Source organism: Amblyomma mixtum, chromosome 2 (assembly GCF_055824585.1).
Source record: "Amblyomma mixtum isolate Tamu chromosome 2, ASM5582458v1, whole genome shotgun sequence".
In the NCBI taxonomy this organism is placed as follows: Eukaryota; Metazoa; Arthropoda; class Arachnida; order Ixodida; family Ixodidae; genus Amblyomma; species Amblyomma mixtum.
Window position 1 is genome coordinate 78431365 of NC_143013.1, and position 25961 is coordinate 78457325.

Consider the following 25961-nt stretch of genomic DNA (forward strand, 5'->3'; position numbering starts at 1 on the left):
GTGTGTGTGTGTGTGTGTGTGTGTGTGTGTGTGTGTGTGTGTGTGTGTGTGTGTGTGTGTGTGTGTGTGTGTGTGTGTGTGTGTGTGTGTGTGTGTGTGTGTGTGTGTGTGTGTGTGTGTGTGTGTGTGTGTGTGTGTGTGTGTGTGTGTGTGTGTGTGTGTGTGTGTGTGTGTGTGTGTGTGTGTGTGTGTGTGTGTGTGTGTGTGTGTGTGTGTGTGTGTGTGTGTGTGTGTGTGTGTGCGTGCGTGCGTGCGTGCGTGCGTGCGTGCGTGCGTGCGTGCGTGTGTGTCACCTGTGTCAAATCGGTTGCGTTCTACAATGCGCAAAACGTACGAGTGCTTGTATTCAGTTTCCATCCCTTGTCAACAAAAGCGCACCAAGTATACATCGCGTTTAAACAAAGAACAACAGCATATCTTGGGCTACACCTAAGCAGGAAATAACCAGGACAGCATGAGCAGCTATTCACTGCTTGTTCGTTGCATGGCCTTCACTATTATAAGCGTGTACAGGCGTCTCCGTAAGGGTGGGCTAATGTTCATAGTAGCCCTTGTCCAAGCCTTCTGGGTAGCATAGAACAATGGGGGAGAAATTTCGCGCCCCCGTCACCCAGTCCTATGAGGGGGGTCACTGCCCGTCTTTCCTCCTCTGTTCACGCCTATATACGGTCACCATTGTATTCGTCTTGCTGCCCCCATATCCAAGCTTTTCTTCCGTCTTTTGTCATGCACAAGTACGTTCTGATCCGTTAAGCTCGCATTCTTCGCCGAATACAGTTTAACCTCCTACATGCACCAGCCAAACTTTATCTGTACCGGTACACTTCCGCGCCTCAGTGCCCAAACTGTCCACACTCATATGCATATTTAGAACACTGCTATGCACAGTGCCACTAAGCCTTCCGGTCCCCCGCCTATCCTTTCCCCCTACCCCCACCACGGCCCATCTGGCTCGCCTCCTTATATCTGAAACTGCAACGCGCCCTCATCACCTTGGCCCAGGGCCTATTGAACGCCTAACAGGAAGGCTGTTTTAATAAAAGTGTCACATCATCACACCACCAGCCAGATACACCATCTCCTATAAGAGCGCTGGCCGTAACTAACGGTTTCTTCGGCACACCGCCAATCATCAGAGGCCCGGCTAGAACTACGAGATGTACAGACAGGAACACGCCAGAGCTTGTCTAGCTGTATCGGCAGCACCATCTCGTGATAGCAGTGTGCAGTGTGCCGTCGAGGTTTCGGCGAGACAATGCACGTGCGCACACGAACCGGGGCCAGCAGGTATGAGGGTACGGGTCGCGGGCGCGTACATCCTTTCAGAGTGTAACAAGTGCGTAAATTGATCTCGTTGATCTCGCCGCCACAAGGGCCCCCGACACGGTCTCTGTAATGACAGGAGGAGATTGCGCCTACGCGAGCGAATGCACCCCGCCACTAATGCTGTGTCTTGCCTCGCGCGATGCCGGACGGCCTGAAATATGTTGAATAACACAACGAAACAGCGCTGACGGACGGGACGGAAGCAAAAGAGGCAGACACATGCGCTGTGTCTGTCTGTTCTTGTTCCGTCCCATCCGTCAGCGCTGTTTCGTTGTGCCATTCAGCATGAACCAACCAGCCCGACTATAAGCCCTCTCCTGAAATATGTCATCGCGGAAATAGCGCTTTCCATCCGTTTTGCTCAACCAGTGTTATTTTATGAAAAGGAGGAGGCTGACCACCTTTGGCCTACTCTGGTTGCGCGTACTCCTAACCTCATCGTTACCGCAGGTGGCTGTCACGAGATACTGGTGCAGGTATTCATGTCAACCATGCCAACGCCTTCAATGTCTGCACACGATCCCCGGCCGGCTCGGCAAGGAGTGCATTACTTTCTGTAGTTTGTTACCCTGTCACCTGAAGCGGAATGACCGCCTTCGGGTAACTTGCCTAAGAGCTTCGTTAATTCCGCTTAGCAAGCAATTTGTTTCTTAGTTTTCTGAAAGCGTTTAGTGAAAAGGCCCCCGGGTTTGTAATTCGTCCCATTTATGCGATACGTCTGAGCGCGCTTATAAATGCAAGACTGCATGCCGCGCCATTCGTAGAAGACGATCGTAAACCGTCGCACTGAAAACGATGCTAGTGCGCTCACAGCGGGTCTATATGCAAGTAGAAAAACGGTAGCAAGGCGTCGCCGGACTGGGGACATTTCCTCAAGCGATAGCAGATAAGATTACGCGAATTAAATGTCAAGTACTCTGCTGGTCATCTGCATCAAAAACGGCATGGGGTGCCTTGCAAGAATGATAACAGATGCAGACCGGGCTATGCTAAATCTTTGTTAATGCCGGCTCAAAACTCTGGCGGCGCGAGGGTTCTTACTGAACAAAAATTGCCGCATGAAATTCATATCGACGAAATGGAAAGTTTGGGGTGACCCGTCACGACGGTTCAATGACTGCGGGTTCGAACCCTGTCGCGGAGGCCTCATTCCTGTGAAGGTGAAATGCAGTAGCGTCCGTACACTTAGGTGCACGTTAAAGAACCCCAGATGGTCAAAATTAAACCGCAACCCTTCACTAACTACGGAGTGCCGCTCCCTCGAGACCGGATTGCAGAAACCCGTGTTTGGTTTTTTAGAACTATGTTGCTAAATTCTAGTTATCTGACAAGCAATACCCTTTATTACTTTCTCCTTTTCGTTAACCTCAGGTTCTCATTTTGGCAGTTTCTCTCTTTGGAAAGCAAAAGCCAAAAAAAAAAGTGAGGAAATGCATGCCTTTGCATAGCTGTCACAGGATATCACAGGTTAGATCCCTCCTGATCTAACTCCTTAACTTCATATTCTGGGCGTGCCCAGATCATGTGCCTCCAGCTCTTATTGAGAACATTAAGGCTCTCCCGTTGCACCCTCTACAAACTGCTCGACTGGTCAAGCAAAACCCTTTGAGAATAAATCCTAAAATATTTAAAAGCTATGCTGTTTGATAAAAAAAAAAAAAATGAACGCGTAAGCTTGAACGGCGAGCTACCCTTGGCCACCTCTCCCGTGGATATAGTAGAACACACCTGTCAGAGGTGGCATCCTCGCACTGTATGAGCTTGGATCCGCATATTCAGCAATTACCCAAAAGCTGTATTCCAGTGTTGGCTTACTCCTCAAGCTCGAGACATTTGTCCAGCAAACATTCAAGTCTGTCACTTCCTATTTTGTCCCACATTCAGTACAGGATGATATACTGTCTACGACTGCTAAAAAAAAAAACGTTCCCTACAGCTGTTCCCTGCATTGCTAATATATTACTCCACAGAACTGCTAACGTTTCATACTGTCGTGATACTCATGAACTGTTTGCCCATGCGAGTTAGTGTGAAGCGACTTTAGAATTACCGCCTGTTGTGCGTAATGCACTTTTCAAGCTTATGTTACCAGGAGTTCGTAAAGACATTGCGTTCTCTTAAAAGTCACACATCCATACAGGTGATCAGAGGAATGGTACTACGTGCCTTGGCCGCGCACAAATCATCTTCTGCAAACGTTAACGCATACAATTTACATTTTATCTGAATAAGCTGAAGACACGTTTTGCTGGTTCCGTTGACGCAACTCGTACGGCATTGCGTGACATATTTTTTACATTGCAGGTTTCTTAATATTTACTTACTTTTGTTTTTTTCCGTGGAATAGTGTTAATTAGTATGCGGAGTGCTTGTGTTATATTGCTTGCCTTTTCACCTGGATCTCACTATGAAACCTTTTACAGTACTACTGCCATTTACTGGTAGTGCAGTTTTCGTAATATTTATTTCTTTTCTTGCTATTTTCACGTAAGTTATGTTTATGAATATGCGGAGTGCATATTCATTTTTCTTTTTCACTTGAATCTAAATGTAAAACCCTTCGTAGTGCTATTACCATTTTATTCGTGACGCATTGTGCGTGACGCCGCCGCTGCCAAAATGGCTCTCTGGGCTGATTAAGCTGCACTGATAGCTTTTTGCCAGGGAGGCCATTAGCATTGTACAGATGTCGGGACTAGATCTGATTTGAATTGATTCTGTGGGCCAAATACGCAGATATGCCTTTAATGGAGACGCAGTACGCATATAATTCATTTTCAGGACGGCGGTGTCTTGTGCAGTATCTACAGTGATTGCACGTACGCTGAATAAGTTCCATGTTTCGTGCCGTTGCTCGCACGAAGTAGCAAATGAGATAGTAGTTGGTTACTGCTCGGGTGCAAGGAAGTTACTTGTCAGGAAGGGATGGCAGTACAAGACAAATGCGCTGAATTCCAGAGCTCGTCCAGCTCGCTTCCGTTACTGTTATTACTACTTACTACATGCTAAGCGTCACTACAGTGATTACTTGCTTCTAAACGATATTTGCCCATTGTAGATTGTGACCATGTCGCCGTTCAGTTAAGTGTACAGGAGAACCACAACCAAATAGTCGCGGACACAAGCGTAGATTTGGTTACCTCTTCTCGACTTGGTTAATCTCCCAATCCGGTTAACCGCACTGACGATGTGGTTAGCTCCCTCAACAACTGGTTAATCTCCGTGTCGTTCCACCATTTACTCTTTGTTTAGCGGCATGCAGTATAAAGTACCTCACGTTTCGACACGTTTTGTGACGACTGATGCTGCATGATGACCTGCGAGGTAATATGCCTTTATCGAGTCCCCGATTTCCGCCCACGACGAACACTTAGTCCCACAGTTGTAGTGCATATCAGGTACGCGTAAAGTTCCAGTCTTATTGAAGCTCCTTATTTGTTGAATTCGTCATGTACAGACACTCGTTAATGAGGGAATTAAAAGCAAATATGAATAAAACAGCAGACAATTTGAGTAGCTGGGCTAAATGCGAATATGAGCGCTAGTATATATTCCACCCGGCACAGGTAGCACATAATCCACACGGTTGGCATGTTGCCACCTGCCTCGAGACCTGGCTTCAGACAAGCAAACGCACAACGGCTAAATGCAAGGATTGGTGGCCTAGTTGCCTGAGCATCCTCCTCACATGCGGGAGGTGTGGGGTTCGATCCTCAGTGCCGCCGGGTACCCACCGGTCATACAATGGGTACAAGATTTCTACCGGCCGGGTTGTCGGCTTCTTTACGGTGAAATGCTTGAGAGATTGGTCTTGGACCAAACCGTTGCGTTGACGGGCCAGTGATTCGTTCCGCCGTAAAACAACCCTAAATCCGCCTCGTGCAGTAAAAGCCCACTTGTGGCCCTATCTTGAAGCCCACAGTGACGAGATTTGAAGGCGCAGGCTCCTTTTCCAAGCCGTACAACCCTACAGGAAGCCAAGCACCAGGCCAGGGCATAGCTTGAACCCATTGTGAGAAAACCGGTGGGTACCCGGCTGGAAGCGGGAGTAGAACCCACCACCACCCGAAGCCGAGGCAGGTGCTCTACCACGAGGACACCGCCCCGAGGGAATGGCCACTATAAGTGTTAGTGCACAGAAATGGTACCCTGCCCACGCCGCCTATGTCACAACGGGCTTGGCATGTATAGACAATGGTATGAAAGGCATGCGCAGCTACCCGTTAATATATGCCATGATAGTTCCTGCCTGTATACGTATAGGTGAGAATGCAGTTTAGCACACCAAGTTGTGCTGTGCTTATTCTCCGTTCGTATTTGGACCCTCTGCACCAACAAGTAGTTTCTTCTGGTTGAGCAGTCAGTATACGGTCTCGAGAAATTCTGTAGGCCATCATGCACTTTTAAGCGCAGCCGCACAACCACTCTGCTGCGAAGACCCTGAGAGGTCATTACTTCATATGGTCACGTGTCTCCTGCCAGGCGCAAGAACCCAGAGGAGTTCTACGGCGCCTTCATCGCACATTTAAGGACAGGAATCAATTTGTAAAAAAAAAGGGGGAAACGGGGAATGGTTTTATTGCTCTGGCTGTACATCTGGTGCAGGTGGCGGCGGGGAGGATGTATCACAGGGGGCGCAGCTAGCTGCTCATGAGCATGCGCAGCACGCTGTTGGCCGCCCGAATGGTGGCCATCGGGCTCAGGTCATCGTCGTCTTCGTCGTCGGGCGCGTAGTTGACGCCCAGGCGTTCCATGGACATCATTCGCCGGCTCGCCTGCGTAGGTGATAAGAGGGGGAGGGAGAAAAGACGGCAAAGGCTGAAAGGCCGCACTTTCAATCGGTTAAAATGTCAGTGTCTGTCGGCGTGCGCCTGAATTCATGTGTACCAGCGGTTCTTAGGTCACTGCCACTATGAAGATCATGGTGCTCAGCATCAGGAATGACAAGGCTAACGGTGGTACCTTGCCCAGACGACAACTATACACGGGGAACAAGAATCAACAGGTCGGATAAAACGCTCGATGCACACCGAATTCCACGCCCAAGCTTCTTAAAAGCAACAGCAGACAAAGACCCCTTCCCTATATACTGCCTCTCTTAGAAAACGCATTACCAAATTCGTCGCATCGAATTGCCACCAATTAAATGTGTTCGTCTCAAACGTCTCACAATGTGTCCTCATTTTATGCAATGAACCTGCTTTCATGGTGTCTAAGCAGTTTGTGCGTAAAATATTTAATCGTGTGGGTAGCTTCGTAGCTGATTTCAAGCTGAAGCGACTGCTCAAGAATCCAGCATGGGACCATGAAATACACAAGCGCAGCTCAGATCAAGCATGCAGGTAAACGAAGTGTCCTGATAATAGCTTAAGCCGATTTGACAATAAAGTATTACATGTATTATTCCTTACTCATCGATTTTGCAGTAAATGACAACTATAAGTACTTCGCAGGCCATCGTGTAATTTGCATGTTCACATTTCGCCGTTCCAGTCATAATTTTTTCCTTCGAATTCACCCACCCAATCATCCTCAGTAAGGGTGTATCTTGTTGCCGATTTACTGCTGTAAAATGATGAGAAGACCACTAATACTACAAAAAGTATTGATGGAAACGAAAGAACCCGGCCTCAACAGTAGAGCTTCCAAAGCTTTGCATGAAATTTACGATTTAATCCCCTTCAGCCAATTCTTACAAGCGAGGTTGGCGCTTTCGAGCCGTCATGCTGCTCACGCACGTTCTAATGCGCGTTACGCAAAATAAAGAAAAGAAAATGACAAAGGTTACACCACGGTGTAATTTCTTACACCGTGGGTTACACTGAGCGAACGGCCTCACTTGTACTATTCACATTCTATTTTTTCCCGGCTTACTACCAGCTTAAAGCAAGAAAATTTGCTTCAAAAGGTAAAACGGTTGTTCTATGCTTCAAAAAAAAGGAGAAAGGTTGCTTGTAAAAAGGTTGCTCTATGCTTCAAAAGGTAAAACTAGCCCAAGCTTTCGCTTCAGCTTCTGATTCACGTGCTCTTTCAAGTCTAATCTACGGTACCTGTAAACAGGTACACCTTTGGCACTGGCATATGCCTACGGCAACGTCGTTTTCTATTATTTGAGCCCTACACGCAGTGACGACAGCAGCATTCGAAGCGAAGGCGGGACGTGTGAGTCCCAGTGCTACAGATTACCGCCAACTTACGGGTGGCGGCGTCGGAGGTTGTGGAGGTGCTGGCTTCTCACGCTGGCTCTCTCGCTGCGGCTGCGGCGGCTCGGGTTTCTCGGCCAGGAGCACCGCGACCGGCACCACAACAACTGGTCCCATCCGCGGCCTCGCGACGTGACCATACATCATCGCCGCTGAAGGCATCATCGGAGGGCCGTGCATCATGGGAGGCATCATGGGTGGCATCATGGGAGGCCCGTGGAACATTGGAGGCGCGTGCATCATCGGTGGTGCGTGCATGAACGTAGGAACTGGCATCATGGAAGGACTATGCATCATGGGGTGACTACGCATCATCGGAGAGTCGTGCATCATGTGAGGACCTGGCATCATGTGAGGACCGGGCATCATGTGAGGGCCAGGCATCATGGGGTGACCATGCATCATGGGTGGAGGAGGTGGGGGCCCAGAGAACAGGGCGGGACCGGGGAAGAACGAGGGCCGAGCCATCGACGGCGCCTGCATCACCGTGTTCACAATGTACGGCTCCTGTACGATGGCGAAGTGCAGGCCGGAGGGCCCGCCTTGGGGACCAGCGTTAGCGGCACGGTTGGCAGCCGGGGGCGGGTGAGGCCTGGGAGGGTGTGCCGGCGGAGCGGGCATCTGGGCCTGAGGACCGGGCATGTGCATGGCCGGGGGAGCGGGCATCATTCCGTACGGTGCCATTCCCGGGTGCGGAGCGGGTGGTCCGTGCAGGAATCCAGGGGGTGGTCCTGGAAGAGGAGGTCCTGCGCGGAATGGTGGCGGCCCTGGCTGCCTGGGCGCGTGCACCACGAGCAGGAGCAGTGGGGGCTTCTGGTCGGGAAGAGGCAGGCGCTGCATGGGCGGCATGGGCTGCGGTGGTGGAGGCGGCTGCTGGCGCTGACGAAGCCTGGTGGCCGCCTTGTAGGCGCCCAGCACCTGGCGCAGGTCCTCGGCCTTGGACGACTCGACGACCACCGTGTCGACGCGACCGCCGGATGGCTTGGGCTCTTCCATGGGGAAGGCCATCACGTAGCCCTGCGCGAGACACGCCCGTCTCGATGGCTACGCTCATGACCGCATACCACGGTTACTTGAGGTTCCTAGCACGCAACGACAAGCATCCGAGCGCTTTTCTCTGCCTTATAAAGTCATGTACTGGTGACTACGTCAGCTCACAGGCTGCACACTAGAAAGTTATCACAGGGTTCCTGCAGAAGGTGGATTGGAAATCTTGTACTGTCTGAGATCGGCGCTATTCAATGAAATTCCCTCTGTGCTGGTTTATTTTTATTAAAAGATTCATTCATCCATTCATTTGCAAAGCATATATTTGCGGCACCTTGCCCCTTCCCTTAGTTTTTTATTTTCAATACAAGTTCGTGTCCAGATTTTATACTTTTATACCGTTGTTCCTTAAACAATGTTCTCGTAGAGATTCGTAATGAAAACTCTAACATGGCCGTATTTTCAGTCCATTCTTTACCACACCGAGTGTCATTGCATTACGCCAAGTAATTAATTATTGCTATATTCATACACGACGGCACGCTACGGGTTAAAAATCATGGGCTTCTAGCGGAAAATAGCGTCCCATGCAACGAAACGATCGTTTCTTCCGCTTTATTACGCGCCAAACCTGGACTCCGCCTTTTATCTCTCCAGGTCTCCATCTTCCGATCAATACTACAGAGCCAACCTCTAAATTTACCCGATAAATCTTTAAAATTGAGTACCCCCCCCCCCTTTTTTTTTTTTCTTAAGACGGCTTTGTCACCGAGCCAAGTTCCAGATCAAAATCAAATCTTTATTTCTTTCGCCCAACATTTAAAAATGTGGGAGAGGGTACACAAGGAAAAAATATGCCAGCTTGAAACACTCCCTGTGCCCGTTGGAACCACGGAAGCCGTTGTTGAGCACTCAGTATCCTTTACTTTAACGTCCTACTGTAGTAAGTTGGCAATGCAGTTATAAGGACGTTTCCGAACTCTCGTTAATCCCCTTTCCTTGACGACGCTCGACAAGCTTTTGCTCCGAAAGCATCGGACAGATTCCTAGCGCAGATTTCTTTTGGACGCGGGTTGCAACGACTGCCCTTGCGACGGCCCCCCTCCCTGCATTCTTGGGGCCTATTGTAAGGGAGGAGGGGTACGTGAAAGAGCGGGCGTTGCGTCTGTGCGACATAGAGGGGACACCGGCGATGCGATTAAGGGCAAGAGTAGCGGCGGCGATAGTCTGACGACGACGTGAAGCCTCTCCTCCTCCCTCCTGTACCTCTCTCTCTATGCCTTGTGCCTCTTGCGTGCCGCTGTGTACCGTCCTTCGTCTATTGTGTCGTCACTCATGTCATTCTCTTACGCACTGCAACGCGTCCTACTAAGCGCAACGCATGCGGTCTGGGTACAACGACCGCTAATATATGCTTCGCATCTCGTCTTTCATCACAGGGGACCTTTCCGAATTGTTTTCCTAATGCACTGTGACAAGCAGTCTCTTCATTCAGTGTCGTGTTAGCTACAAATACCGATCCATATAATACGAGTATCACAACGCTGCATTTCTAACATTTTGACGGACATATCGAGCACGCCTCTTTCCCAGCAGCCCAATGGCCTTATCCCACGTTCACCCATCTTCTTCGTTCTGAAAGAGAGCGGTACCGAAAAAGTTATGATCGCTTTTGAGATGGAAAAACGCTGTTCGCTTTGCGCTCTTTATAAATCCAATTTTTCATCGTCCCGCTTTACAACGCGCTTTGTGTGCCGCACGAAAACTTCATGTTTGGTTTTTAGTCTTTTTAATCGATCTGGTGGGCACAAAACAAGATGGTACAGCGAGAGGCGAAAGCATGTGCAGTTCCATGGCTGTGCCCTAACTTCAATGCAGATAGCGTGACTGAACAAGCTCTTTTACGGCGTACAGAAATTGGGCGAGGCGCTAAAGGCCTGCGTAATAACCGAGGTCACGAACAAAATACCCAAGCGCGCTACCCAAACGCACTCATTGCTCTACTGAATACGAAGCTATTCGCTTCACAAAACCGGGTGTTTAGATAGTAAAGAATATAGTTCGGCTCAAGAAAGAACCTCCGTTTAACTAAACGGAAAACTGCATTCGCGGAAAACTGCATCTATCTCGCGGAAAACTGCATTGAAAAAAAAAAATGAATGCAATTTACGAATATAAAGCACACACTTTTTCTATCTTTTATGTGTGTTTCAAATGTCGATAAACTTCGCGTTGTACGAGAGATAGCTAACATAAAGGCATACAAACTTCAATACAACCACCCAGAAACATGCATTCTTCCACGCATCATATTCTTCGATCGGCAAGCTTTGCTGGGAATTGGCGAAACGATAAAGAGTGTTGAAAGCACCCACCAGTCCTTCTGGGCCCTTGTCCTTTTCATCTTCAGCCCAGGCGGCTGCACCTGAAACCGGGACAGCGTCAATGTTATAGCAATCATACTCTTCCTCCCCTCCAATCAAAATAAAGTACACGAAGCAAGCAGCGAGGCCGCTCTACCGGTCAGTCTGGGAGTCCGGGCTGAATTACTGGCCGCACAGAGCGGTCGTCCTTCACCTAGCCTAAGTTGCGGCCGAGGTATGCGCCAGTAGCGCGCATCGGTCATTCAACTACAACCCGTACAATGTGTGCGAAAGGTACGGACAAAGGCTTTCCCGCGCCAAACGAAGGCTCACTGGACAATAGCGTTTAGTACGTGACTTTTGGAAGATAGCAGCCCGTCCATGGCGATTATCAATTTCCATAACTTTCTCACAGCCAGTAGCTGTTATCGTAGAGTCGTTGTTGTTGCCAAGAAACAATTACATTACAGAATGCGTCACTTCTAACACTGCCCGTGTTGCTTAATTGTCTCTGGCTTAATGAACCCCCTAATAATTGTTGCTTAATAAACTTCAGATGTACGCTTCTAAGCGTTCTCGCGGCTGCTGTTGCGGTAGCCGGTTTGATGAACGGTCTGATCACTCGATGACTGGTCGTGCAGACGTCTTGTATTCAGAGCGAACACTGTCGGAACCGTATCGGCAAGTTACCGTCACCGCTGTCCCATGGCACTGTGGACATACTGTGGTGCATTAAGGGCAGTCGCGCAAGCTATCAGCCTTCCCTATGCGAAGTGAACTGAGCCAGCGTTTTCGCAAAGATCGTGACATTGTAATCAGCGTTTCCAAATTTACTGACAATAAAAAAAGCACGAACTACAAGACACCAGCGCTGAACGTGCATTCACAAGAGCCGACAACACTTGCGAACGCTTACCCCACTTCCGTTGAAATAAATTCACTCATCCAATCAGTCTATGCAGCATGCTCTGGATAAGTATATTTGCTCTCTCGTCATAAAAAAAAAAGAATTGCTTGCGATGAGATTACTTTCCCTTTTCTTTTTATATACTTCTTTCCCACATCCCCACCCACTGCACTCACCGCATAACATAGCCGTGAGCATAAACCGCTATCAAAGAACATCATCGCTGGTGAAACAAAGAGCGCTCGTTCTCCGTCCAGGCGCCACGCGTATCAGCGTGGACGACAGCAAAGGTAGAAAAGTCACGTGACGGCTTGATTACAGTAATTTAGCTCTGCCAGAGAAAACAAAGGGCCATGAGGTCGACACCATTTGCTTTTTTTTTTTCATGACCCTAATCGACGCTGTTGTTGATCTCGCAATGAAGATTTGCATGAAAGTACATCCGGCATCTTTAGTTTATGTTTTCACATCGGGTGATCTACAAGAGCCTCACACGTCAAAGCACCGCGAGCAAGAGTACTGTTATTTATTGGCGACACCGTTTTACAGCGCTTGTTGACTGTGCTGATCCAGTCATTCGACTGTAAATGTAGACCACGTACAACCGCTGTCGCGCTTAACCCGAACACTCTAATCGACGCTATCGTCGATTTCGCAATGTTGAATGGCGTGAATGTACGTCCGATATCTTTAGTTAATCTTACTGCATCGCCTGATCTACGAGAGTCTCACACGACGAAGCGTCACGAGCAAACGTAGTTAGCGGTGACACCCTATTACAGTGCTTGTTAAATGTGCTGATTCAATCGTTCGACGGTAGGTGTAGACCACTTACAACCGCTGTCACACTTAACCTGAACAAATTAATCGAGGCTATCACTGATATTTCACTGGAGATTTGCGTGCTCGTACATCCGTTATCTTTATGTTCTCGCATCGCTTGGTCTACAAGAGTCTCAAACGGCGAAGCGTCGCGAGCAAGCGCACAGTTATTGGTGACACCGTACAACAGTGCTAGTTCAATACGCTGATTCAATCTTTTAACGCTAACGCTAGATGTAGAGCACGTACAACCTCTGCCACACTTAACCTGAACACGGATCGCGCAAAAATATATGATCCTGTTAAGAGATTCATTAACCAGAAAAAGCAAACATCGACTGTTCCGAAATGAAGACTAGTCGGACTTATGTGTACGACACCGGGAAAGCTCAAGTTAAATTCAGTAGAAATTGAAAAGTGCTACAGACGTTTTTCGACAGAATACGTCCGTGTGACGGAGTGACGAAAAGTGGCAGATGTTTTATATCACATTTCCTCTGAGAGAGCAGCACGCTATAAATACGACGATTTCCCGCGGAGAAGGGCTTCTCCCTCGATACGCAAATTCTTGCATAGACGTCGATGAATTCCCCGTTTAGTTGGTACAGTTCATACGATAAGACCACATGAAAAAAAAAAAAAAAGGATACCGAGAAAAGTATTTTCGTATCCTTTGTTACCACTAAGCGCCAACTCCTTTGAAGTCATTCAGCACCTGCTTATCGCTTTCATTCCCTCGCATCGAATGATTTGAAGCCACGATACTATGATTTAAACGACGACGCATTTCGCGGACAGGCGAACGACGAGATATGCAAATTCCTCTAGGCTCGGAAAAGAGGGCGTGTTTTCTGCGCCGGCCCGCAAGCTGAGTGCATTCGAAGCTTTCTAAAACCGAACCGGCGCGGCCACCTTACAGCCGCATGGCCACCTTACAGCCGCATAACCGAATCGCATCGCTTTTCCTTTCCTCTTCTTTTTCTCCGCTCGTCTCGCGGAGCTCCGCATTCGGTCGAGCGCTCTCGCGCTCCCGTTTTCCCCCTCCGATACGGATCATTCGTCGCAAACTAGTAAACGGGCACGCGGAGCGTGTGTGTAGCGTTGGCTCCAGACAGGTCAGGAAAAGTATAGCTTCTCGGCCGCCGCGTCCCGCGCCATTGAGAACGGGGCCAGCGACCTTATTTTGCGCAACGCCGGGCGCATCTTCTTTGGCGTCCGTGTGCGAGTGAGTGCGTGTGTGTGTACGTACACGCGCAGAGCCGCTTCTCTCCATCCAAGGAGCGGTTTCTCGAGTGCCGCAATCATGCGGACACCCCGCGCCGCCGCATCATGGCGGCGCCCGGGGCCAAGTGAAAGCGCCTAATGGCGCCGGCTCTCTCCCTCTCTATTTCGCTGCCGTGTGTACAGTCCTGGCCACAGCTAACGGGAACACATACATCCAGAGTCGCTTCCCTCTCCACCCACCCCCGTTTTCATTCGTTGCTTTTGTCTCGGGCCTGAGGCTGGACGGAACCATCCGGTTAAAATATACAGGGCGCAGACTGGAGCAACGTTAATGTGACCTGTTGCGTTGTCGGTTGAACTAGACGTAGCGCATCCTGTTGCAACAGGCACTTCCTCTACGATAAAGATGACTATGCAGTGCGGGGGAACCAAAAGAATGAGAGGCACTGAGACGTGCGCGCTTTGTTTTTTCCTTATATATTCCTGAAAAGATAAATTGCTGTAACCCAGTTACGTTAAGCGTAAAATGGTTTCTGGTTTATGGGGTTTAACGTCGCAAAGCGATTCAGGCTATGAGGGACGCTGTAGTGGAGGGCTCCGGATAATTTCCACCACCTGCGGTCCTTTAACGTGCATCGACATCGCACAGTGCACAGGTCTCTAGCATTCCGGTCTCCAGAATTCGATCGAAGCTGCGTCTTTCGAGTCATCAGCCGAGCACCATAACCACTTAGCCATCTTAGCTTTAGCCATCTTAGCTTTAGCCATAACCACTTAGCCACTTAGCTTTAGATGTAAAATGCTTTCCTCCAAATCGCGCCAAACTGTACTGTAGAAAGAGCATAAAATTACGGCGATTTGGTAAAGATTCGGTGCTTTCCCTCGTACATTCTCGGTTGCGCCCAAGTAGATGAAAGTACTGTTGCAATTATTCCTTCCTTAGAGATCAACTTTACAGTCAGATCGTCCCTAAAACACAGTGCAATATCATTCCGCCCGCTTCGAGTAGTCGGACTCACTTGGCACCATCTCTCCTGTCATTTTACAAGAATCCGGGTTCGCTCGTTGGTAGGGCGACATCGGAGTACAGACCGAAGGCTATCTCCGGATACCCGTATCAGGATGGCGCTCTAATTCATCTACGAAAATTCATGAAAGTTGCATGGCTTTCCTTCGTTGCCTTGTGAATGCGTCCACGCGGATGTTAATATTGATTTTTTTTTCTTCACGAAAGCTTAAATAGCGTGCGCGCGAAAACTCGAGCAATGTGCGATACTATGCACACGCGATGCAGGGCGGGAACGTAGAGGCGGTCTGCTGGACATCTCACGACAGCCATGCACTGTATTTTTGTCGTATAACCCGACACCACGCCGGTCATTTGCTTACGGCTCCGAAATCATGGAGATGGTTAAACTGGCTACGCGTTGTTGTTACTTGCGTTTCGATCCGTGTGTACAGTGCACCTCAAACAAGGTCATCCACCACCACTAGATCAATAGCAAATCATGGAAAATGCAGTGCAAAGGAAACGAGGACAACACCGAAGAAACATGGCCTACACGACAAGCGTTTGTTCTGTGGTCTATGCTTCTTTGATGTCGTCCTCGTTTCCTTTTCGCTGCCATTTTTCGTGGTGATTGGCCGACTAGCCTACAAGAAGTTATTAATCTGTAGGAAATGTTTGCTTAGTTACATCCTTCGGTCACTGCCTAAAATGATTCGGTTAACTGCGGCGGTGGCTGTAAGTAGGAATCTACGAGTGTGAGCGCCGTGCCTAACGGCTCAACGCTCTTCGCGAATCCTGGTGGCCGCGTTTTGCGCCGCAGGATTGCGGCAACGCCGCGACGTGTAATCCGGTTTGGTAAGCGTTAACTGTGGAGGATGCACCGACTAGGCCTAACCGCGGCGTCGGCAGAATGCCACGCGTTATGACCCCGATGCGGTTGCGGTGCTGTGCGTGGGCATATACAGTACAGGGAGTGCCGAGGCGGACGCCGAGTTTGTGTGCTGTCAGGTGTGACGTCAACGGCGCACGCGCGCGCCCATCCGCGGCAGCGGCGTGCTGTTCACTGGCCTCCTAATGGTGACGTCGCATCTATAGCCGCTCTCAGGCGTCGCATTCTTTGAGCGGTGCTTTGTACGTGAGCCCTTTTACTATTCGCGTGGCCACGCCCTAACGCAAGTGCTCTTTGGAGTGTGAAGAAACGCACCCCAAGTATAGTCACGCACTTCAACGACTGCCGTTGTTGATTTCGTGGTTAGCTCAGGCGGATCCAACAGCGGCAGAAAAAAGCTGTTCGCGCTCCAGTGAACTCTTCGTTCTGCGTGCACTATTGTGACGGGAGACCTGAAACTAGAGGTTTTCAGATCAGAAGAGCCAGTACTTCCCAGCATGACATGGATCCCTAAGAGTGAACTCGAATACTCAGCGGCGGGTAGCCGCATTCGGATCTTGTGTACTTAAACTGAGTATCATCTCGAATCAACAGTTTGCGACAGAGATGGGAAGGAGTGGCGCCCCAGCGGAGGCGTAGCATTTATCCGAAGTGAACATGCCCTCAGCTAAACGACGGAGAATGTAACGGTCCATGAGGCACACCGGTTCTACTGTTTCGGTTCTATTGAAAGAGTGAGCACTTCGGTTAGAAGTACGCACGTCAGCAGCGCAAGCTGCAGGCGAAGTCACAACCGACGAAGGACAAGTGCAGGATTTGACAGAAACAGTGAGGCTCACAAGATACATTTTCAACATCGACGTAACCTGTTGTGATACCGGGGCGTCTTATCTTACAGCAGGGGTTACATTCTCTCGGCATCGATTTCACTGTCGCATTGTCTTCTGCGTACGCGCAGTGGTGGTGATGTTGTACCAACGACATTGCAACAGTGCATCCCCAGTATAGAGTTACCCTACCCATCATCACCTACTGGTCTACAAGCAGCGTATGCATTTCTGGTTAAATCATATACACCCTCTTACTAATCATGTTGATGTTTACAATGGTGTAGCACCAATCAATGACCACATGCCAGCCCTGCGTTGAGGTGACGCGTGGGCACAAGAAGCCGAACACAAAAACAGATCTGGCAGACAGTGCTCTAAAATCGAACCGCAAGCGTTTAAGATGTTCTCCAAGATGAAGTAATCCTTACGTATCAAAAGCACAAAGCACAACCGCGCCGCAGCATGGATACGAAAACCTTTATCGTTCATTGGCATTCTGCACGAAACGCCGAAATTTATGAAACGGCTTAACTGACGAGCATACAGGCCTTTCAACGTTATCATCATGGGAAGAATTCGTAGTTGACGGAACGTTAGCTGTTGATTTTGGCGAACCACTGCGGAGCGCTGAGTCGTACACTTTGTGCTTTTATGTGTTTCTTCTGCGCACGCCGTTTATCCGTTAGACTGAATTACCACCAACAAGACCAGACTGCCGTTCTCGTACAGTTTGAGTACTATGATGCAAGAAAGCAAAGCTGGCTCAATATAGACGGATGAAAACGTTAATCATGTTGGCTTGAAACAAACCAGCAACCAATGTCTAGGTGTCGGACACAAAGCAGCGCTTTGGTAAGAATCCATCGACCTCTCCGCACTCGCCGCGCTCTGACGCCGTCCGCGAAGTCGTTCGCACGCTCTCTTTTGAGGTAGCTTCCGATACAAACTGTCTTTACCCAGACTCGTTATCGTCGTTCGGAGCCAAGAACTGAAAGCGATATCTGCGCACGCGTCCCTACCCCCCTGGCACGCCCACTTCAGGCTCACCTGTACCTCATGAAAATAAGTGGTACAGTCCTGTCCAAAAGTCGCTAGGTCACTGGGTTTGCTTTCGGGCTATGCAGTTTGACAGTCACGACACACCACAAGTTACAAATCTCAGGACAGTAAGGAAGGCACTTGTCCTCATTCCTCTGCAGCGTGTTCAGCTTCAAGAGTGCCGTAACTACACGACTATACGACTCAGAAGCAAACCCTCTAGTCCGAAGACCTTTGACAACGGCTGTACATACTTCACAGCGCGAGCCACCCGGCTCTTACGGCTCAAAACAGCTTACTAACATTTTCCTGGGTCAGCAGGTGAAAGAAGTTTTCGGTAAACACCATACCACGGCCGTTACCACTAAACAGAAATGTATGCCATCAGCAGCGCTAGTTGAAAACAACAGACATCCCAAGGCCCTCGGCAATGTTATTCGATGCGTTCGTTCACCCTTCGTGCGAATCGCAAAAAGAAAAACGCGTCGGTCAAAGCCGCGCTAATGGCTCGTCACGCACGCTGACGGCATTATGCGGCCCCGCTAACGGACGCGCGGTAGCTTTGGGGGGCCAGTGTAGCGTTGCCTGCAAGCGAAGAAAGGACCCTGCACTGAAAAGCCCGGCCAAGCTGACAATACGGCGACCCTTCTTCAAGGTGGAAGAAGCGCCTGGCCTGGCCTTTCACGAGCCGGTACGGAGAATCAGCTCTGCCCTTATGCGATATGGCCTTTAGTTTCTGTCTCTCTCAAAGACATCCAGTCCATCTCTTCTTCGCACATGGCGTTGCGAATGTGCCTGTATTGAACCGTTCGCCGCTGGGAAAAGCGCAAATTTGTACAGCATGGACTCCGAACGAGATTTACTCAGTGGTCCCACAGTTCCACTGATCTGGCTTGACAGTCTTCCGTCAGTGACACGTAAAATCTTAAGTGTCAGTTCACGGCTCAGAAGACCGAAGCGTTGAACACTCGAAACAGGACCCCGATCTGGACGCAGGGCGTACGGGGAACGGAAGGACGGGTGTCTCGGGGTGGGCGTGTTCGGGGGGGAAGTATCGCATTTGCATAAAGCACCGGAGCCTCATGTTCGTGCCTCCCATCTCTGAGGCGCCGCTAGATCCTGCTGCGTACACTCTGAACGCGAGAAGGGGTCGACGCCGGGCACCGGAGGGACTCACCGAGCAGCAGCAGCAGGAGCAGCGCGAAGGTCCTCATGGTCGCTGCGGCGGCAGCCGAGGAACAGCGGTGAGGCTGATGCGCGCGGGACGACAGTGCGTAGCGCTTCTGCCGCTGGCCCCGTTCGCTGGCGTCGTCGTCGGCGTTGGGCCGCTGCGCCCCACTGACCCACTTGGCGCTTCCTCGTGGACTACGACGCGGTCGTCGGCCGCCGCTTCTGGCGGGAGGGTGCAAAGGTCGACGCTTGGGTCCGAGCCTGGCGTCTTCGCGGCGGACAAGTCTCCTTCTTCGACCAAGGGGGGCCGGACGGGCGCTTTTTAAGAAGGCCGGCCTCCTCGCCGAACGGCGTGGCGCTGCAGCAGTCTGGGTCAACCTGCTTTCTCCGCCGCCGAGGGCCAATGGACTCCTCTTCTCCTCCGCCCGACGGAGGCAGCGGTCGTCGTGCGCCTTGACGGTTTTCGCTCGGCCCGGAGCTCGCGGAAGCGTTTCGGCAAATTTCGCGGAGCGACGCGTGATGCTCCCCCCGCTGCTGGGCGGCCCAGCGCGCGCGTATTGTCGTGCCCTCCTCCCAGAGAAGAATCCCTGGGACGCGGCGGCGGAGGAGGATGCGGCGACGGCCGCGCACCGCTTGTCGTCGTTCGTCGTCACGCTCCTTCTTCTTCTTGTCGTGAGGCCTTTTGGTGAAACACGCGCGTGGCGCGTGTAATGTATGCGCTTTGTACGCGCGCTGCTGCTGTGCGTGTGTGTAGAAATTCGAGTTTGGCACACGGTCTCGGTGTAGCGGTACGTAGTAATCGGCTTCGCGGTCATTAAGCTGACCGGCTTCTCTGTTACGAGGCGGCGACAACAGTCCTCGTTTCTTTAATGCTTCCCCTTCAATCTTGTTTTGTATGTTTCTGCTTCGTATGGCAAAAGAACACTAATGCATCTGGAGCTGTCTCTTTGATACTTGAAGGAGAATGACAGGCGTCCACGTGCTTCAGTCATTCAATGCACACACGAAATAAATTTGTCGCTGGAAGACTGGGCAGCGTTTGTGACGATCATCACAACAATGGTGACCAGTACTAAATGAGAGAAGCAGGGGTAGGTCATGAGATTTGACAAAGCGAACACAATTTAGGAGCACGGGCAAGGAGATGTCCCCTGGAGCAGTCGGGCCCTATTTTTTTTTTTTTCGTTTTCTCTTAGTTTCTGCCGCACTTAAAGCATTTCGTCTAACTGCCGCGATCAGCATTCTTTTCAAAGGGGAGGATTTTTAGGGCTATTTGGCGCGGTGCTTCCTATAGTCGTGTACAACTCAAGAGCGAAGCGGCAAATAGCCCTCAGCCGCCGCGGTGGCTCAGTGGCTATGGTGCTCGGCTGCTGGCCCGAAAGACGCGGGTTCGATCCCAGCCGCGGCGGCTGAATTTCTTTGGAGGAGAAATTCTAGACGTCCGTGTACTGTGCGATGTCAGTGCACGTTAAAGAACCCCAGGTGGTCGAAATTTCCGGAGCCCTCCACTACGGCGTCTCTCATAGTCTGAGTCGCTTTGGGACGTTAAACCCCATAAACAAAACCAAACCAAACCAAATAGCCCTCAAAGGAGGCCTTCCAGCCAATGGCATCGGCCAATTCTCATGGCGTCGTGGTTAATCCACTCTCATCTCGTAGCGTGACATCGCAGGGCGCTGGCAGGTACAAGGGGATTATCCGCTGATTAACAGGTTAACCACTACGTTCGACAATCGGTCGACGGCATTGGCTGGGGGGAGGGGGGGGGGGGGGGCTTCTTTGAGGGCGCTGGCCACTTCGTCATTGGGTTGTATCCGACCATATTTCTGCTTTGCTTCATTACATACACGCTAGCTCAGTGGTTAGCGTGACGAACGATATGATGCAGGTTGAAGGATCAGTAAAACACTGGCTCTAACTAGGTAGCTTCTGAAGTTTTATCTTAATCAATGTAATTAATTAGTTGTATTTGTCCTCCTTTGTGTTTCTTTAGTGGGATGGAGCTGCACAGAACTGGCAGAACTGGAGAACTCATTCGTGTCACTTCAGGCTGTACAATATGCCCTAGAGAAAAGACTAAATCGTATAAGGTGAAGGAATAAGTTAATACATTTTCCATTTTCCTGACCTTAAGAGCGCCTATTTTTGCCTTATAGCAAGGATTCGTAATTATAGACACACACACACACACACACACACACACACGCACACACACACACACACACACACACACACACACACACACACACACACACACACACACACACACACACACACACACACACACACACACACACACACACACACACACACGCTTTCCCAAACCCGGCCATATATGCCCCGGTTTACCCCTGGGTGTACACTCCTAAATGCCGCTTGTTTGTTGATCGAACCACACTCGACATTCTGTTCCTCCGGGTCTGCAGATCTCTAGTCTAGAACAGTGGGAAGCCGCATTGCGCAGCTCCGACCCGGACGTCCCGCTCCGGGTCGTGACAAGAGCCACCGGAATCGCCGAGCGCCAAGAGCTCAAGGCTATCTACGTTGGTCGACGAATAAAAATACTTCCTCCTCCCCCTACTACAGGGGGTACGCAGCAACTTAGTATTAACACGACAGCGCAAAGGATCCCGTTCTACGGGAAATCCAGCGTCGTCTGCGGTGTCGTGGTCGTATACGCGGCGGCGTTGTGAGCGAAATAGCAATGGCCCACCTGCCACTCAGGTCACGTGACTTTGTGATGTCATCATATCCTGCCCGCCCACCGTGGTAGATGGCAACTTGCCCACCGGATTGTGAGGAAACCATGCACCGTGGTAGGCGGCAGTTAAATTGATGATTGGTCGACAGAGGTCGCTCTACAACAGCAACCTGGGTCTCGGAGGCCACACCGATGGCTGTGTTTGAAGTAGCCATACCTGCCGGGGCAGTGGCGCATCGGTTATCCGCTCCATAACTGCGTCAGAAGTGGTATGAGGACTCCCAGAGATCTATGAATGTAGAGTATAGAGAATGGCCAATTCCGCATATAAGGGCATTAACGATATCGCGTCATATCCTTAATTAAGATGGAGCTCAAGTGTACCCTCCAGTTTTTTTAATTGCGGCATCTGTATTTGCTTTTGCTCAAAAAGTTCGCCGTTGTTTTTGTATCCAGAAGAAGTACTTTCTAGACACTTTTGTTGAAGAAACAGATATAAAAAGACATAGAGAAAGGGTAAATGCGAACATTTATTTCTTTCGTAGGATCGTATCGAAGTGTTGTGTAACTTTTCTAGATATAGCAGCAATGTAGCGCCGTTACTTCAAATACTGGGCCATACCAACGAAGGTTTACAATATACTCACCGTTTTATGACTACTGATGAGTTGAGTTGCATCAATTCAAACTTCAGAGAAATAGCTCTGGTGCTTCTGCTTGAGAGTTATCAGGGCGACTTTTGAGCTTTCCTTTGAAACAGTCACTCGCGGCGGCCGAATTTCGATGAAGGTGAAATTCTAGAGGCCCGTGTATTGTGCGATGTCAGTGCACGTTAAATAACCCCAGGTGGTTGAAATTAGCCAGAGCCCTTCACTGCGGCGTCCCTCGTCGCCTGAGTTGCTTCGGGACGTTAAACCCCAATAAACCAAACCAAACCATATTCTGAACAGCTCATACGCAGTAAATTTACCAGCATTTCTTGTTTCCCTCAAGCTTTGGAAAGTGCACAGGTAATGTGACATCGAGAGGCGTAGGTCGCTCCTCAGTGGTCGCTTCAACTAATTCTAACAACTGTGTTCTTACTAATGCACAGTATGCGTCATACTAAGGGGGAACACGAGAAACGGTTAAACCGGAGAAAAGCAGGCTTCACCACGAAGCAGGAGCCCAGCTTCAGGCTCCTCCTCTAGAGCTCTCTGCGCCTTTTTCCGCTTCACAGTGAAAACTACTTTTCTTGAGTGAAGAACCGACTCAACCATTTTTCGTGTTCCCTCAAAGTGTGACACATTGTACACAGTGGGCGCAAAAATTTTTCGTCGATACAACAGAGGACGCAGATGGAAAGAAGGGAAGCTTAACCAGACATATAACCGCTTGGCTACAGTGTGCTGGAGGAATGGGAAAAAAAAGCGACTAAAATATGGTAAGAAAAAAGTTCATTTCACGACTCATGTCCAAGCCGTGGAATCAATAAAGAACACTGATGAGGCGGCATGGTGAAGCTCAGTGAAAAGGCGATGTTAGCCCTAGAAATATGGCATAGCTTTTAGCGCAGTGCAACAAGTGGGACGGTCCAGTTCTCCCGGAGAGAGGAGACGCCGGGGGGGGGGGGGGGGGGGGGGAGTGGGTACGAGGATGCGGATGAATTAGCACGGTGATTAAGCCTAGCGAGGGCCGGACCAATATGTGTGTTTATTTTCAGCGTAGACGACGCGTATCCAACAGGGTGGATAGCCTGGGAAGTTTAGTATATAGTGGTTGTAAAGGCCGCAGGGTACGAAACAGTTTGCGTTAGATGTATACTCGCTACGTGTAAGGCGCGGGGAACGCGAAAGCAGCGATGATGGTGATGTTATTCTCTGAGTTTTGCATTCTGTGCTGGGCTTGCTTGTCAATGGGGTTGTAATCCTCCGGCCAGAGAACAGAGATGCTGAGGCACCATAGGACCGCTCGTTATGCTCTATGCCTCAGGGGTCGGAGACCCACTCCAGAAGAAGGACTGCTGGTGCGCGAGCCTCTTTCAGTTCCCAGTGAATATATGTGCTAAGAACGCACTGCGGTGAACTCACTAAGGGCGCCGAATGACGGTTGACGTCCACAAAGTGCACTTTCCATCCTGCTGAAGATGAAGACGAAGACGTGAACATGGGATTGGGAGACTGATTGCTAGGGTGTTGAAGGAGCGGAAGGCATCAGTGGTCATTCCGTTGTGGTCGAGCGCAGCAGTGTATGTTGACTTCTCAACCAAGACAACACCCAACGCCCTGAGGACGTCCTCACCCCAACTTCATCCCGAACAGTACATTCTGAGCACCTTTTGAGTGCATCGTGGTTAAATGTCCTCATGAAGATGGTCTCAGTTTGTACTTTGCTGGACGACTTGAGGATGGAAATTTCTCAATGTCCGACAATCTTATCGCAGGACGATACTGTGGGATTGAACTTAGATCAAGTCGGCTGAATCTCTCACATTCGGCTCACATTATTTAAAAACTCCAGGTTCATTAAAAGATATGCGTGCACAATAGTAATATAATGAAGGAAACCACTGTGACCAAAAAAATTATATGCCTTGTAAAATATCCTATATTTTTGCTTTTAAACCTGGTCTTATATACCGCATCCTTCTGCTGGGGTTGGACTCTTGTTGGACTTTTGGTCACTCCTCTTTTTTATTCAGGCAGCAGCATTCAACTCCAGAGAGAGCTCTCTGTGGCCCATGGTAAACACGCACTATGCCTCTACTTTTTTTTTTTGCTTATTCTGGTTAGCCTATTTTACATTAGCTTTGAATACGGCACTCCATGAAAAAAGTATTTTGTTACAAATCGTGAAGTAGTACTGATTATGTCCGCAAACGTGATACTAAAAAAATTCAGAGTATGCGCAACGGACGGACAAATGGAACCCAGTTAGATTGCTTGAGTACCAGTTAGAGACGACCTGAGGACGTGAGGTCATACTCAGGATGTCTTTTCGTTGCTTGGAGAGACACTATTCCTGTTCGACGATGTGGACCTGAATTATATCGACTTGCTTTTTTCCAAGCATCCTGAGAGTAAGGGTGATCCCGCGCTCACCAGAGTGTGATGATACCCGCTTATATGGCATTCGAAGGTGAATGGCGGTAAAAGCTTCCGTTACCAAGTTAAATAGGATGGGGATGCTCTAGAGCCATTCGGAGTGTTTTATGTACAGTGGTGAACAGCCTTGCCTAGAGCGCTTGAGCAGTGCGCACTTGGTAACAAAAACCGAAATTAGAGAGCAGCCCCTCATTACAGGGCAAAGTTTTCGTGCCTGCTTTGTTTACGAGGCTATCTGGCGCTACTTCCGTGCAAGCGTTGCAGCTGGACCCTAGAGGCTGCCACAAAATCTGGATTTGTTTGCAAGGAAGTGCACCGCCCGAGCGCTCTAGACAAGGCTGCTCACCACTGTACGGTACGAATGTACGGTTAGGCAGAGAATCGTGGTTGTAGTCAAAAGGCAAATTCTTGGATAGGTTTCCAGAAGCCTGGTGAGGATTCGGCTGTAGCACTGGCAAGACCCTTTATTGGCAATCGCTACAGCTTTTTCTGGACCACACTCCATTGCAAATAAATTTTCTGGGTGGAATTTAGCAACTCTTGGCATGCATGCGTGCTGGCAGAAGCCAGCGAGTGCAGGGTGTACTGGCAAGGAAGGAGGATGACCTGTGCGTATTACCGTACACAAGGGGAACCAAGTTCTGAAGGCACCACTATGTCTTCGGACGTGGCGAACATATACGTTAGGGAGGAAGGAATCGGAATATGGCTTAAGTGATTTGGTCCCGGCTCGCAGGTGCACGTCTGTTGAGTTCAAAGAGGGCTAAGCGTAGCTCAGGAAGTTCGTAAGGTAAGTCCAAAAGGAAGCGTAAAAAGGCAAGTTGATGCCTCTGTCGATGTCTTCGGACGTAGAAAGTAATAGCAGATTTGTAGTAGTGAAATGGGAAGGTGGACAAAGAGCTCTCTTTACATGTCAAGTGCTGGGACGGTCAGTTTGAGCTAAAGCTTGTCTATAATGTGGTGTTTTTCGCTTAGCCCAGTGCGTTTGGAAAGCGCCCAAATTAAAGCTTTATGAAGTTAGCCCTTCCGGTTTTTGCAGAGTGAGACCCATCTCATAGATATGAACTGCACAGTGTAAACTTGGCAGTTTAATATGCATACACGCGTGGGTTTGAAGCGGCCCGGGCGACAGGTTTTGAGCTTGTTATACGTATACGGGCCAGTTTACGACATTTTTGCCTGAGGAAAGGGCATTCTGGTGCAGGCTGCAGTCATGAGGATTTTGTGTGCTTGACGCATTTGGTATGCTGTCGTATAGCACGGACGATGGCAGTTAACCGCACGCTGGTGTCCAGGCGGTTAGTGAACATGATTTAAGGTCCACTCTGCAGCGGAGCTAGTTCTTGTGCACCCAGATAAGTGCACGCACACAGGAGCGGCCACAGAAAAGCATTCGGCAGAAATCTGCA

The 25961-nt window shown here is 49.7% G+C and overlaps 1 protein-coding gene across 2 annotated transcripts in view; it reads right to left on the reverse strand.

Moving 5' to 3' along the window:
- Positions 1–5868: 5868 nt before the first annotated feature.
- Positions 5869–25961, reverse strand: part of LOC149359815 (uncharacterized) — a 30973-nt gene continuing 10880 nt past the window's right edge. The window contains exons 1-4 of one of the 2 annotated variants that reach the window (XM_089571922.1): positions 18776–19456; positions 10892–10941; positions 7524–8546; positions 5869–6101 (exon numbers count right to left, since the gene is read on the reverse strand). In XM_089571922.1, coding sequence (XP_089428048.1) covers positions 5967–6101; positions 7524–8546; positions 10892–10941; positions 18776–18812 — 1245 coding nt within the window. In that variant the 5' untranslated portion in view covers positions 18813–19456 and the 3' untranslated portion in view covers positions 5869–5966. Of the gene's footprint in view, positions 6102–7523; positions 8547–10891; positions 10942–18775; positions 19457–25961 lie in introns of those variants that run through there. The other variant, XM_089571923.1, reaches the window with a different exon arrangement.